This window comes from Cryptomeria japonica, chromosome 9, assembly GCF_030272615.1.
Source record: "Cryptomeria japonica chromosome 9, Sugi_1.0, whole genome shotgun sequence".
NCBI lineage: Eukaryota > Viridiplantae > Streptophyta > Pinopsida > Cupressales > Cupressaceae > Cryptomeria > Cryptomeria japonica.
In genome coordinates, this window is record NC_081413.1 from 171,400,491 (window position 1) to 171,417,363 (window position 16,873).

Here is a 16,873-nt window from a genome sequence, read left to right on the forward strand (position 1 = left end):
GAGAGATCTAGAGTTAGGTGGAGAGAGATAAAGATAGAGGTGCACTCAAAAATTGATTATAAAAGGAACTAGATAGAGAGATAGAGAGAGGGTTGGAGAGAGGGATCAAGGGATATAGAGAGCTAGAGAGGGAGAGGTAGGTAGTGGTCTAGATAGGTATCTAGTGGGCATTAGGGATTATAGTAAAAAATGAGGAATGACTTATATTAAATGAAAATGGATACACATGTATATATTAAATAGGAAAGAAAATATGATTAAATAAAATTGGATACATGTGTATATATTTGAACAAGCATAAATCTTGACCTAGATTAAATGAAAATTTTGTTTCCACTAAAGATTTATATTTTTCAAATAATATTAAATAGGAAAGAAAATATGCTTACCTTATTTTTTTCTATAATATCTTTCCTTATTTTATTCATGCAACCTTTGTGCCTTTTCTGTTGAATTCTTTCATGCACTCTTATTTTGCCTTGTTCTTTTGTTTCCCATTTCCTTCTTTGTAAAATATGACTTGATGATTCCCCTATCAAAAGTTTTCTCCTCCAAAATCTACCTTGATGAACAAAATGGCAAATGAATCTTGCAATATTAATTTAAAAAAATGAATAAACAACTTCATACTTATACACATTATGAAATTTAAAAAGAAAAATATGTTGACCAAACCTCCAAACAAAGGTTGAACATTAAAAAATTCCCAAGTGATGTTGGATACAATACACCTATGTCTAAATTATAGTCGGTATGACTCCAAAAATTAATTAAAAAAAATTCAATAAGATATTATGAAACTAAATGCAGGCACTAGATTTTAGAGTTACAAATCTAAGTTAAAATAAAAATAAAATTTTTATCACTTCTAGAAATTTTTTTATGTGCGACATTATACACATCACTTTTTTAAAATGTTGTTTACTATAAAAAACTAGTTATCGAAGGAGACAAAAAAAAGCAAACTAATTACACACACATGCATATATACACAGACATATACATATACATATACATATACATATACATATACATATACATATACATATACATATACATATACATATACACACACATAATACATATACATATACATATACACATACATATTCCTTAGACAAAATCTCACAAATCATTAGTTCACATCATATTCAAATTTCTAATGGTTTAGTAGCTATAGGTGTCAAAAAGTGAAGGTTTAGTTCAAATTGTTGATTTCAATGTCAAGTTTGACAAAAAAGTGTAACCCACTACTGTGAGATCACCCATGCCCTTTTCCCTTGTATTTTGAGTCCACTTTGATTACAAAGTCTTAAATGTAATGACTAGCTTGCAGGTAACATGTTGTGTTATATTGGCTCATTACATCTGACATCCCATTTCACTTTCACTAATCCTTAGAGATTTACTTTTGATCCCCAAGTTTATCGTTTGCCACTTTAGATCAAATTTATGAGTTTAGAATTGACATGGGTCACATCCATAATCACAAAAAACAGACCTTAACTTTTTAAAATGTAAAATGCAAATTAACACCTCATTGATCACTTCATTAGCCATTGTGAGTTGACTTGTCACACATTTGGTTGATTTATATACTTAGTTGTTATATTTAAAGGAATTCATTCACTCATTTGAAATAATTTGATATATCACCGCTTAAGGCTTATAGATGAACTTATCAAAGAATACTTATGTAAACATCATACTAGAATTATTAGAGCACATCATTTGAGATTCATTGCATGTTTATTTGTTGTCTCCAATCTTTTGTTTAGAGTTGCAAAACTAGTCTATTAGGGGTTTGATCAAGGAGACCTTAACCCTTGCAATTCAATAAATTCCCCAAAGGCAGTCCTAAACAACACTTGTCCTTATGCACATTCAAACAATAGAAAATTAAAACAAAGTAAATTTCAATAATCCACAATTTTGTGGTTCAGGTCCATAAATTTTAGTTCAAATTCATACATAAGTTTAAGAAATCAAATCCTCACTTCAAAAAGTAATTGAAAACAAAAACAATCTAAAATGTCACATTTAATTCTACTTTTATTTTTTAATAATTTAATTCTGACTCCAACTCTTTTTTATTTAAATTAATTATTTACTATTAATTCATAAATTTAATTTACTTAAATAATTTTCTTTGCAGGGGCGTTTTTCTAATTTTATTGTATTGGTATTTTAACTCCACATTATTATATAGCTACCCCAGCAAGTTGAAAACCTTCTAAATGAACATACCATTTTTTTTTGAAAAAATAATGATTTAAAAAGGGTTTAGGGGTTTGAGGGAAGTGGAAGCAACCTCTGCAATTGTGGATAAGTAATTTCACATTCACGTTCACATCCACCCATTGTGAAGAGCGCCTGCATCAAACTGAGGAATTATACTTCAATATCTCTTTCAGACGCAATGTAACTCTTCACAAGTAGCATAAACTTTGAGCGCTTGTCGAGAAAGCTTATCTCGAATCTCTTTCAGACGCGATGTAACTTTTCACAAGTAGCATAAACTTTGTGTGTTTGTCGAGAAAGCTTATCTCGAAATTTTCCTGCCTGTGACGAAGAGACTAAATTTTTTTTTAATGAAATTGATTAGTGTCTTAGGGCGATTTTTAGGATGGCACCACCGTGGGCATTGTCATTGGCGTGGTGCTCTTCAACAATGTTGTCTTTCCCGCCCTTGATGGCTTCCAGCTCTGCTGCAAAATCTGGGCGCAAAGGATTCGAATTCGCGACCAGACCTTCACCAGACCATCACAACTCTCGTATGTATGTTGTTTCTTGCATTCATAGAAGGGCATATATCTTGAATGATTTTGTCAATATTTTATTTTGGTTTATAATCTTGGGTGAGGTTATCCATTTGCATTTAAAGTTTGGGATCTGAATTCGTGACCAGGATTTCACCAGATCACCGCATTTTAGGAACTTACTTTGTTTCTCACCATCATAAAAGGAAAACAATACCATGTTATCAGTACTATCTTTTTTTTGATAAACCTTCGGGAATTTTATCCACCGTCTTTGAATTTGGGTCGATGGGATTCGAATTCATGACACTCATCAGCAGGACTATATCATAATTTGCGTACGTATGTTGTTTCTTACGTTCATACAATGACAACAATACCATGTCATCGGTAGTTTTTGCTTGGTAAATCTTTGCTGATGTCATGGAATTATTTTTTTCAGATTTGCAGGACATTAGGTATTTTGATGGTGAGTTTTGGTTTATACCACAATCTGACCACGCATCTACTAGAGTCTTGGAATTAGTATATATATTTACTTGCCTACTGGTTGTGATGGATAAAAGAGAGGTTGTTTTCAAACACTCCCTCTTATATTATTTTGATGACATGTCTAAAGGGTTGGAAAGATAGGAGAATGTATGACTGAACATTCCAGGTCTTGCATTATTTTTAATGGTGTGTTTTTTCCTACACTGCAACCTGCTTCATGACCCACTGGAGTCTTGTAATTTGTTTTAAATATTTCATGCCCTATCTGTTATGATATAAAGAAGAAGAAGGTGTGGCGAAACATTCTCTTGTATTATTTTGATGGTATTTTTTTGGTACATCACAAACTTTACCACTTGTCCACTATTTGTTGTGCTGGATGGGAGGAGAATATGTGGCCGAATGCTTACTCTTATTTTGTTTTGTTGGTGTATTTTGGTTTACAGCTACATCACCACATGTTCACTGGAGTCCTGAAATTAGTTTGTAAATTTCTTGCCCTATTCATTGCATTGTACAAAAGGAGAGTATGTGGCAAAACATTCTCTCTTGTATTATTTTGTTGGTATGTTTTATGGTACTGTTGTCACAAAGGCTTGCACCCTAGCTGAGTGTAAAACTCAGCTATCTTGTGAAACATGGGATCATCCTCAGACTGTGGGTGACCTATAACGAGGATGAACCTCTTGAGAGGGCTGGTTCCCTTAAAGATCTTTTAAAACTACTGCACTTGATGGGAAAAGGGGATAGAAAGATTGTTTTTGAAATGAAAATTACTGATCTAGGAGGTGATTGACCGAATTTATGAGATTTGCTTGTTGTCCTAACTCACAATCAGCTGCAACAAGAACTTAATTCGTTCACAACTCAATTCTTAATAATGCAATGCATAAATATTTCATGGGAAGGCATTGAATTCAACATTTACCTAAAGGAAAACTGATAGTTTCACATCTTCAACTTATAAAAATCAATCAAACACAGCCTATAACCTGCACTAACTATGTTGTTCTTGCATCATTTATGTTTGAAGAAGACAAAATTCAAAGGATTTGAGTGCAAATCACAGGAAATACATCAAATTGTTCATTTATAGAATTAGACAAGAGATATTGAGAAGGAAACACTGCTGTTCTTTATTGAAATGAAAGGAGTTTGCAACATTACAATCTGAAAATGCTTTTGAAAACTGAGCTACAATGCTCTCATGCCTTTGCTGATTACAATAAGCAGAAAAGAAAGAACTGAGAAAGAAGAGATTGCAAAGTTTTTTTTATATAAAGAAGTCTCTTTTCTTGATTGAAAGAGGATTCTGAGATGAACTCCAACGCTGGACTGCATGATATCCTCAAACTCAGCTTCAACTTGTGGTCTTCATTCTTGTTTTCTTCTTCAATTTGCATGATGTGATTTCCTTTGGTCGTACGAGACTGAAAATCATGCAAAAGAGGTCTTCAAATTGCCTCAAACTGAGTGAAAGTGGGCCCAAAACCTCTCTCAATTGATGTCACACCTATCCGGGGTCTTTAATTGGATTAAAACTCATGCATTCACCTCCAAAACTCTTCCTGTTTGCCTCTCAAACTGACTTTGATCTGATTGCATGATCCTTAATTGATGGCTTGATTTTTAGGTGTTTGCATGATATGAGGAGTTGCATTTGAACTTAAATCTCAAGCTAGCCTTTCTAGGCGTGGGGTTTTCTTCAAGAAACTTAAGGTGATTCATGACTCAACACTCCACCATTCAAAACCTCAAACTGACCCTCAACTTGTGCGCATGATAATGGAATTTGACTTGTCTTCAACATCATTGTTTTACCCCTATTTTCATCCTTTGCCTTTTTGATGTATGTTCACTCATCATTGTCTCTGCAACATACTCTTTTGGGATTGCATCACTTTTGTTGTCTTTATGATTGCATTCATGGTTTTGAGCCCTGTGTCATTGTATTTTGAATTGCTTTCAGGTACATTCTCATAAGTTTCTTGATGACTGTTGTCCTTTTTCTTGTTTCAGACCTAGGGTTGTGTTGTGATGTTTTCACACATCACCCCATTGCAAATGGGGACCCTCTCTTTTTCGCCTTAGCTTAGCCGTTGGTAGTTATTGTCTTTAGCTATTAGCCTTTCACTTGGAAGAGTTGTAGTATCTTAAGTGGCCAGGAGGTAATCAAGTCAGGTCTCTCTCTTTAGGATGGTTGAGGTCAGCTAGTATACAAGGCTTACGAAATGAACGATTCATAATGTCATTCCATTTGATCATCTTTTGCTTCCAAAATCAGAGTTGAAGTGCTAAAATTTGGCTAAGGCAAGTTGGTTTCAAGGATCAATATTATAAGGAAAGAAAGGGGTAGAGTTCAAATGATCATGAGAAGCTTGGAGCAAATGGATCAAGACAGTGAAAGTTGCCATTCTGGAGGACTTCCTTTGACACCCCAAAAGAGCGAAGTAAGACTTCCTTTGCCACCCCAAATTAGTGACCTAATGTTTTGCACTTCCTTTGACCCCTTGAATCAGCAAACTAAGGTGTTGCACTTCCTTTGATCCCTTGAATCAGCGAACTAAGGTTTTTTGCATTGCATTGTTTGAAATGAGATCATGATTTCACTAGGAATATGTTGCGAACTCAATCGATAGCAAGTTAGGAAGGGAATCGATCACTTCCAATGAAGGGTCAAATCCACAAACTAAGACATGGCGATTTCCATTGATTCCCCAAATCAGCAACTTAAGTATTTTGGATCATTTCCTTTGACCCCTCCAAAGAGCAACCTAAGGTATTTCATTTCCTTTGATGGTCTAAATCCATGACCTAAGGATCAAACACTTTGGATGAGGCTTCAAAAGAGTGAACTAAAGGATTTTGATTTCCAGCAAAGGCTCCCATCAGTGAACCAGCATTTCCTTTGATGAGTTGAATCCACGACCCAAGCTTTGGGTTATTTCCTTTGATACCTCAAAAGTGCGATTTAAGATCTTCATTTCCTTCAACCTCCCAAATGTGCAACTTAAGCATTGGCACTTCCTTTGACCCCCCAAATGTGCGAACTAACAATTGGCACTTCCTTTGCTACCCGAAACCAATGCAAATCAGGCCTCTTTCAGACCTGAAACCTATCAAATCAGGCATATGAAGTGAGAAATCAGACATAAATCAGGCCTGATACACAAAATCAGGCTTCAAATCAGATGTTTCCATGATCAGAAAATTCATTTCCAGATTTAGAGAAGGTAACAGGAAGCTTGATTAAGTATTTTTTTGCAATGTCTTGATTCAAATAATGTTTGTTTCCAGGTTTGATGCAAGGGGGATGAACATGCAAAGGAATATGAAGAAAGTCAAGACTTCAAGGTGTGGGAAGAACATTAGCTCACATAAACATCAAGACTTTACCACATAAGCAAAGATAAGAGCCCAAGGAAAGACATTGCAGCACTTCAAGTCTCAGTCTCTACAAGGCAACTGATGGGATCATCATCATAGACTATAAGGCAAGAGTGGGAGTCATCTACATCAAAGGGAGCACAAGAAGACTCCAAGCTTGGAATGAAAGATTTCCACCGCATGAAGAAGATAATATTATACAATGAAGATCAATACATTCAAGGCAAGAAGGAAGGATCAAGCATAAGCATTACAAGGTCTACATCAAATGCAGCACTAAGGCGGAATTCCCAAACAAGAAGATGAAAAGTGAAATGATCAAGAAGAGATATGCCTTAATCATCTACATTTGTGATGAGTTACAATGAGCTAGTAGAGGTTAGGTGATGAGTTACAATGAGCTAGCAGAGGTGGCACTAAGTAATTACTTATCCAATCACATCCTATTGAGATAAGGCGTCCAAATTCAATGTACCTTGCTCATCCATCAAAGAGGATAACTACCACATGTGGGCACAAAGTCCGATGCACCCACCGTTGTCATCTATTGGTCAATTATTCAAGGAAGGACATGTGTCCCGCTCAATGTAATTTTATCATTGGTCAAGCATTAAATGCTTTGTAATGTTTGTAACAAACCCTAATTAGGGTTTTCATCTTTTGATCTTGGCCATTGATTGTGAATCAATTTGAGCCACTCAAATGTAATAAGAGCACTATATAAGGCTCCACTCTTTCATTTGTAAAGGATGATAGTTAATAGTGAGTAGTTGATCAATAGATAGCAAGCAGATAGCTAGAGTAGAGTAGGAAGAGAAGGCAAAGATTGTTTTGCCAAGACTTTGTTGTAAGAAGCATGTAAACTTCATTGAAGATATGGTGAAATTCATATGTTGATTCAACAATTTGCATGGTCTCTACTTTCGTTTGATTTTCATGTTGTTTAGATGAATGGAAGAACTTTGTGCATGATCAATGGTGAAATTCGTACATCCATACTACTAACATCTTGTTGATTGTAAAGTGCCTTATGTAGTCAATTGGATTCATTTTAGCCAAGCTTAACTTCGATTATCATTCCTTCATTGATTTGCTTCGCCTTGATGGTATCTATGCTTGTAGTGGTGATTTGAAAATCATAAAGCTATCCCTAGAAGATCGCACTAGCCTTGTGGAGATGTTCGTTGCATGTCAAAGCAAAGCTTAGTTGAGTTTCACCAAAGATTGTCCATCACTCTTGCATTCTTAGGATTAGATTAGCTTTCTCAACCCTTTATCCCTTTTGCTATTTTTTCAAGTTAAGTTGAATTCCACGTTTCAGCAATATTCAAGCATTCAAGATTCAACGTAAGTCCACCTTGTGATTCCAGCAATATCACATCAAACAACTGAGTCTATCCAAGAGCACGCCAAGACCTGACATTCGGAACCTTGGAGTCATCCCATTTGATCACGCAGCTTAGAATTTGGGGAGGCTTTGTTCAAGAGAGGTTAGAATACTTAGTATTTTATTCTATGTTGCATAGTGCATAAAAACACCATCAACAAGCTGCCCTATGGTTTGCTCCTTCAGTCTGCTATATGTCTCTTCATACCTCCGAGAATTGGCTCTTGTTTTGTCTTCCATTGTTCTCTGTCAAATTTTGTCATATTCATGGCTTTCAATGTTGTGCCATAATCCCTTGTGTGATTGTCATAGCCTTTATTGTTTTGTGCATTTTCAATGTTGAAATGGAAATGGAAAAGGTCCTATGACTGTGATCAATCTTTTTGTCTCCTTGTTTCAATGTGTGTTATCCTTAGGATTGGATTTTGTCATGGCCTTCTATAGGAGTGTCTTTCTTTTGTTCTCTTCTTGTATGCTATTCAAAGTTTTATTCTCATGACCATAAATTTGACCATTTGGCTTGTGTATCCTGGAGACTTTAAAGGAGGACATTAATATTTGCTCTTTTACACTCTAGGCTTTATCAACATAAACCAAGGTATTTTAAAAAAATGACCCCCCTTTTTCCTTTTCATCTTTCAAACCTCTCTTAAAGCTTTTATAAGACTTAGGGCTTCTTGTGGAGGTTGGTGTAGAGGCATAAATAGGTAACATTTTGACGATCTCTCAGGGGTTTTTGCTTGCTAAATATGAAGGACCAATAGCCTCAACATCATAGGAGTCAGCATAAGACTTGGAAAATATTTAGATCAGACCTTAACACAGCTGTTATAAGCATTGAACAACAGCAACAACCTATCTAACAAGATTGAAAACTTGTGCACCAGCACTTAGGCAAACCAAAATTGAACAAAACATGCGCCATAGCGCTTAGAGGAAATACTAAACATATCTATCCTAATCTTAAACTACACAACAAGATGGAGACACAAACAAAACCATTGACTGGTTTTTGAAAATAATTTCTTTTTCCTCCTAACTTAGGATTCTTCACATGCTTATGGACAGCTAAGAAAAGATGAAGAATGGAGATGTGCTTTACAAATTGCTGCAATATTGCTTCAAGAATGATAGCAAAGTCACCTACCTCTTTGAGCTGATTGTACATGAAGACCTCTTGAAGTGGATAGGTGAGTGGAGCTTGTTCATTTTCAGCTGCAACTTTATGCTTAGGTGTAAGTATGCCTGATTTTCCATTGCTGGCCTCCATCCTGATAAGATGCCTGATGGTACATCCTTGTGAGATGAAAAAGTTCAAGGAACCAATGCTGGTCTCACATTTATGCTCTGCTTTTCTATCGTCCTGCTGATTTGTGTCTGATTTCTCCAATGCCTCTCCTGGAAACATTATCTCTTGCAGCTTTCCTTCATGCTGCTCATGAATTACTTCTTCAGTTATTTATGGTTTAGTGTCCAAGCTCAAACAAAAGCTTTCCAAATCATCCCAAAAAGAATCTTCTTCCAAATCTTCTTTACTTCGCTGCATGATAGGACTGATTTTGACTTCATTTTAGCTTTTTTCAGGTTTGTTGAAACATCAAAAATGTCATCTTGATACCTAAGCTCTGATTTGGAGATTCGTTCATGATTTCCTGATTCAGGGAGTGATGGCTTGGCATCAAGCTTTGAGCAAAAATCCTCTATTATGTTTAGAAACGTGTTCTCATCATGATTAGCTTCTTTGAGCATAATATGTCCTATTTCAATCTTTGGATTACTTTCTTGAATGTTAAAGACATGGAAGCAATTACCTTGGCAAATAAGCTCTTGTCTTTCTTCTTGTCCAATTTGACCAACATTCTCATCCATGTCAGTTTTTATATCTTTGAAAATCAGATTTGTCTTCATTTGCCTTTTGATGAATCAGCACCGTGTCAACATGATGTACATTCTCCTGCTGTCTCAAACTGGTCATTGATGTTAGAATGGGTTTGTTTTCTTCATTTTCATCAACAAAACCAGGAAGCACAGTAAATAAATCAGTCACTATCTCATTATTCTTATCACCTATTTCTTGTTTGTCCTTGCTCTGTTCAACAAAACCAGGAAGCTTATCCAAAAAACTTGTTAGCATATCATGTTCAGTACCTACTTCTTGCTTCTTACCTTGCTGTCCCAATTGGTTTTGCTCAAAATTCATTTGTAGCAGGTCTGATTTCTCATTTTGCTCATCATGTACCAGTGTATTCACAGCAAAAGACTCTTCAAAACTCTTGAGGATTCATAAACTGAACTTGTTGAAGCATAGGTTCTTGTAATGAAGGAGGTCTCCTAAACTTTAAATTTTGAATTTAGGGGACTTAAGAGACTCACCTTGTTTGAAGCTCGGTATTTTGAACTTGGAAACCTCTTCTTCAAAGAATGGATTTGGAAAGGAAAGTGCTGACTGGGCTTCTAACTTTTGGGCAAGCAAAAGCTTTCTCTGTTCAAGCATCATCTGCTCTTCCTCATACCTTACTTGTGTCTCTATCTTCTGTTGATGACAGTGAGCTTGAAAAACAAGCTCTTCTTGCTTCATGTTATACACTTGTTCTCTCTTGATTTCATTCAACTGCTTTGTGAAAACAAGTAGTACATTTTTTATGTTGACAATCTCCATTTTTTCATTATTTTGGAGCTGGTTAGGAAGGCAATACTGTAGATTTGGAACAAATAGCCTTCTTGAGACTGGTTGTAAGCATGGGTAGGCTGCCAAGTAGGTTGAGCGGGGGTGTTTGGGAGGTAAGCATGATGAGCATGCTGGTAACTTGCTGTAGCAGGGTTGTCTGGGATAAAATCAGGAGCATTTCAATCGGATATGGCAATATGAAGGCTTAAAAGCCTTGTTTTGGCTAAAAGGTGGCAAGGGAACATAGTTTCCTTGATGATTTGTTATTTTAGACATTGGAAACAAGTTGGAAGTGTGATCTCCCCATCTGTAACTTAAAGGTTAAAAGACAATAAACAATCGTGTGTCCAAGGGTGGCAGCCTTGAACACCTCCAATTGGTTTAAGAATCACAATTTGTATATAATAGTTCAAGTAGGTAATAGTATATTATATCAATAAAAGATTGTAGCATGAAGAAACATTATGGAAAATCATCTTATTCCATAAGACTTCATGATTTTCCTATCAGGTTCCCAAGAGAAGCATAGTAGATCAAGATGTAACAAAGACTAGCAGTCGATATGTTATCCATCCCTCAAGGAAAATAAGGCTTAAAGAGCATGCAACACACCAAGCTTACATGATGTCAAGTATGATGATCTTAATCCATCTTACACATACATGGATCATGACTCTACCATTTAATGACCTTGATCAAATATGATCAACATAATCAATAATAGATCCATAATCAGATATGTTCATAAGATGATATTCTGGAGGAGGAATGATCCAAACTGAAGCAGTGATCATAATACGAATGATACACAAGTAGTCATGAAGATCTTTATCATGAAGGCAGCACATATCAATGCCTCATCGACCATGCATACATCTATTCCTTGTTATCACTGTCATAAGGTTTCAGATAGAGTACTTTCAGGAATCAGCCATATAAAGATATATGATTTTCTCACTATCACCATCGTTGGTCCAGGATTTAAGATCCAATTAAGGCTTGAAGAATAAATAATCAACAGTTTGGTTAAAGACCTTCACAAGCCACCATTGATTAATAACTTGATTTCCTATAAAGGGGTGCAATTTACATAATAGACTAATAGACTAACCATTTTAAAGAGCTTTATCTTGGAAGATAGGTTTCTCTTTGCTATGCAAAAGTATGACTTGGATTTTGGTTCAGGTTTGCTGGGTGGTTTATTCCCCTTGGCAGATGTGAAATTTTCTTCGACAGTGAATTGTGTTTTTAATGCTTTTGATAATGTCTTGCAAAATAATTGTGCCTCTGTGTAAGGTCTCTGACTCTCTACCCTTAATATCTCACATAAATAATTAATTACTTATTTAACACATCATAAAATATAAATAAAAATCGAAAACACCACAAATAATTAATAGTAATGAAATACAACTTGGAGTTCTAGGAAGATTAGGATTGGAGAGAGCGATTTGAGGAAGTTGGAGGGGTTTCCTCCATTAACAACCTTGGGTGTTGCTCTTCGCATCAGATCTATTGTAGACTTGACAAACTGTATGTTAATAGAAATGTGTTTTCTTTCCAGCTGTCTGATAGAGAGAATGGTGTTACTGTTCTGCCTGCCTCCATTTTTGATCACTCCCCTATTGGTGCCACTGTTACTTTTATGGGAGCGACCTACATTAAGAGGACTAAGGGCATTTGCGCGTTCAAATTGAATATAGCCCTTCTGCAAGATAGGGACAACTTGGATGCCATTCAAATTGTTACCTCCCTCTCCAGATTATGTACTAAAGGTGCTTCTCCCCTGCAACAGTGGAATGATTTAACCTTGGTTTGGAAGAAGATGTTTCAGATGATAGGGAAGAAAAATGCTCTGGGTAGGAATGCTCTTGAAGCATTGTTACACTATAAGCTTGCAGAAATTGAGCTTGATCTTCAAAACAAGGGGTCTAATGATAACCTTGAATGTAGTCCTCTTAGAACCAGATCCTTGCTTAGGAAGATTTAGAGCAATAAGCATCAAGGACAGAAGGTTAGGGCGAAAATGGGATGGCTCAAGGAGGGTGACAGGGGCTCGAAGTATTTCTTTGATATTATAAGGACTAAGTAGAAGAGAGAATTTATTGAAGGTATTGTGTAGGATGGATCTTTGACTATGGAACAAGACAAAATTGTTGATGCCTTTAAAGCCTTCTTTTGCAATCTCTTTTCATCTGAGCATGGGCTGGAGAATCAAAAGGCTCTAGATGACTACTTAAAATTGATACCTAGGAAGCTTTCGAAGGAAGATGCCTCTACCCTAGATAAAGATATCTTAGTTCAAGAGCTTGATAACACTATCTTCTCCTTAGCTAATGGTAAATCTCCTGGTCTTGATGGTCTTCCTGCAAATTTTTACAAGAACTTAGATTGGATCAGCTTGGTGCTCAGGGAGGTTTACTTAGATGCCTTTGAGAAAGGTAGTTAGGGGAAACAAATTAACAGGGGCTTGATCAAGCTTATTCCTAAAGAGGGGGACAGAAAGTTGATAAAGAATTGGAGACCTATTACTCTTTGTTAGGGGTCAATAACACATGTTAGTTTATAGTGGGGTCGGGTGTTTATGTTTTGTTATGTTTGAGTCGTCGAAAGGTTCCCGTGGGTAGTTGGTAGTTAGTGACGTGTTGACGTGTATTTTGTACACTATCAAACACAGAATAAAATACCCAAGGGTACCTTATCCTCTCTTGAGTAAAGCCTCTGAATGCTGAAGATATCGCGAAAAAGATCAATCAGGGTGACTTCAAGGTTCTTTGCTGTAGGGTCTCTACGTGTGGATAAGCTCTCTGTGGTATGATGTGATTTGCTGGAATCACAAGGGGACTTACACTTGATGACTGAACTTCTGATTTGCTTTGAATATTGCTGGAACACAGGATTTTACTGCCTTAGATTTGAAAAAAAAAGGAAAAAAAAGATGAGGGCGAGGAAAGGATCTAATCCTAACACTAAGAATGTAAGAGCAATGAATGATCTTTGAAGAAATTCTAACTAAGTCTTGTTTTGACATCCCAGGACCATCTCCACAAGGTTAGTGCGATCTTCGAAGGAAAGCTTTATGATGTTCAAATCATCACTGCAGGCATAGACACCATCAGGTTGATGCATATCAATGAAGAAGCGACAATTGAAGTTAAGCTTAAGCTAAATGATTCCAGTTGACTACGCAAGGCAAGTCTGCAATCAACAAACTGCTAGTAGTATGGATATACGAATTTCACCATCAATCAAGCACATTTCTTCCATTCATCTAATCATCTACCATCTAGGATTGAAGATTCAACAAGAAACAATGCATATTGCAAGAAACGACACACTTCACCATTACTTCAATGAAAATGGAGTTTGTTTACAATCAATGGCAACAATTTCTTGCCTTGTCCTCCTATTCTACTCTAATTGCTAGACTAATTCGCTATTCTAACTACTGACTCTCTATCTTCTATTCTATTCTCCTTTCTAACTCCTAACTGCTTTCTATTTATTGCCTTTACAAATGAAATGCCAGGGCTTATATAGTGCCCTCAATACAATTCAATGGCTTAGATCAATTCGAGATCAATGGCCAAGATTTTACAATGAAAACCCTAGTTAGGGTTTGTTACAACCATTACATAACATTTAATGCTCGACCAATGAAATAATTGTATTAATTGGACACATGTCTTCTCTGGAAAAATCGACCAATGGATAGCCGGGGTAGGTACATCGGAGTTTGTGCCATCTCCCATGAGTTAGGTACATTGAATCTGGACATGCTGAGGTGGACCTATCCGACTGCAGAAGTGATGACTGGGTGCCACCTTGTCTGACACTTGTAACTTGGTAGATATTCAACTTGATGTTGTTGAGAAGCTAGCTTTAATTAATTCATCTGGAACTATCTGCTTCTTCAACGAACCCTTTGCTCTGACTTCTCATGTCCTTGATTTGCAGGATGATGATGTACCTCACCTTGGAATGCTGGATTGGAAGAGGTCGCCCTTATCCTGATGATGCTGGATCGAAGAAGGTCGTCCTGGTCGATTCTAGACTGGAGGGAGTCGCCCTTATCCTTGCTTGATCTTCTTGGAGGAGATCGTCCTTGATCTGGCTTGATTTTCCAACTTCCGGGATCTCCATTTGATACCTACACAAAATATTAAAGTTAGTCTTTTGAGCATCAAACCTCAAAGCATGAAATTTAAGACCTTTCAAAGGTAAAACTTAAGATATTAATTTGAAAAAAGTCATGATAAATCAAGAACTATACATTTTCAAATTAATAATGAATGGAATTTGGATCTTCAAGACTTAGACTTTACAAAATTGCAATGGAATCATAATAAGTCTTGAATGAGATCTTCAAAAAAGTAATTCTTCATACCTTCCCTTGAGTATTGAACTCTAAGAAATGATGCAAAAATAGATGAATTTCGCTAGGCAAAGTGTAGATCATAGCCTCCTCTTGGATGAATCACGCCTCCTCTAGCTTGGAAAAGAATAAACTCCACTAGCCTCTTCAAAAATCTGGAAATTATCCTCCAATCTAGCAAGAAAATCGCCTCTCCAATAGCCTTCAAAATGAATTTCGCCCTCCTTAGTCTCCACACTTAGTAGAAATTCGCTCCACTCCAGCTAGATTTCACACCTTCAATTAGCTCTCCAAATTCGCACTTGAAAGGATGATTGAATGATTTGAATGATGAAAAAACACACCTCCAATATATAGAGCACTTTACCTTGATTTACCCATGAGGCCGACCTTGCAAATAAAAGGTGAAATAATAAATAAAACCTCAAAAGGAGTAGGCCGACTTGTCAAATAAAGGCAAAATAATGCCTTGTGCGCTCCACATTTAATTTTAATTTAATAAAAAATTTAATTTTAAATGCCTCCAAGGGAATTTTTATTAATTTCAAGGCTTAAAAATTAATTTATTAAATTAAAAATGCCTTAATTTAATGCAAATTTGATTCAATATCTCCAAAGGCCTCAAAGTTAAAATATCAACGCTCAAATGATGTGAAAATGAAGGACATCACCAATTTCGCCCTGGACCCTTGGTGAGGGACAGGAGCGACTTTTCACTTTTGCTCTCAATCCTTCATTTTTTAATTGCCAATTCTCGTTGTGGGGTAAGCGATGATCCCGTTCGTTCATTCTATGCATGCTTAACTTGTTACTACAAGGCAAAATAGGCTCTCCCAAGATTTTCGCCCTGGTCCTCTAGTGAAGGACAGGAGCGACTTTTGCATTTGGCCTAGGATCATCAAGTTTTTGGAGTCAAACCTTTGTTCATCATGATTTAGAAGACCTTTCCAATCTTGCTCAAATTTGCCCTAGCATAATCTCGGAGGGAAATTGTTGATTTTATAAAAATCGCCCTGGTCCTTCAGTGAGGGACAGGAGCGCTTTTGAGTCCTTGTGCAAATTCTTGATTGTTTCGATCCTCAAATTACCCTTAAGGCGTAGGACATCATTCCCCATTCCTTCTTGAGCCTTGGAAACAAAAATAGCATCTCAAAATGTAAGATAAATGGGCATATTTGGAGATTTCGCCCTGGTCCTTCAGTGAGGGACAGGAGCGCTTTTGCCAATTGTCATCAAAATTTGCAAATCTTGCATCTCGATTCCACCTCGAAGCATTTTAAACATCATTTTAAACTTGCCTTGGCTTGGATTTGTCCCAATTTAGAGAGAAGAGCTAGATAATATGTTTTTCGCCCTGGTCCCTTGGAGAGGGACAGGAGCGCTTTTGTAAATTCAAGCTTGTCTGTCCTTTGCTAGCCTTCCAAATTATCTTCAATGGGCTAATCATGCCTTATTCCATTCATTTCAATCACAAACTTGCCTTGTCTTTTGCAAGAAATTTGCACTTTTTAGAAAATTGCTCTGGACCCTTGGAGAGGGACGGGAGCGCCTTTTTACATCTTGGTGTATTTCTTTGTTCTTTAAACCCTCAATTGCATCTAAGGCATAAAACATCATTGCTCCCTCCTATCCAAGTCAGGTTTTGCCTCAAAATCTTAAACAAAGAGGAGAATTTTGGAAAAGACGCCATGGTCCTTCAGCGAGGGACAGGAGCGCTTTTTGTCATTTGGGTTGATTTCCTCCTTTGTGGACCACTTAAATTATATTCAATGGATAAATCATGTTTTCTTTGGTCTCTTCAAATC

At 36.5% G+C, this 16,873-nt stretch overlaps 1 protein-coding gene across 3 annotated transcripts in view; it reads left to right on the top strand.

Moving 5' to 3' along the window:
• Positions 1-2,265: 2,265 nt before the first annotated feature.
• The window catches only part of LOC131038015 (RNA polymerase sigma factor sigB), an 86,974-nt gene continuing 72,366 nt past the window's right edge, over positions 2,266-16,873 (top strand). Inside the window, exons 1-2 of one of the 3 annotated variants that reach the window (XM_057970288.2) lie at positions 2,266-2,495; positions 2,606-2,778. In XM_057970288.2, coding sequence (XP_057826271.2) covers positions 2,627-2,778 — 152 coding nt within the window. In that variant the 5' untranslated portion in view covers positions 2,266-2,495; positions 2,606-2,626. Of the gene's footprint in view, positions 2,779-16,873 lie in introns of all 3 variants that reach the window. The other 2 variants (XM_057970303.2, XM_057970295.2) reach the window with 2 other exon arrangements.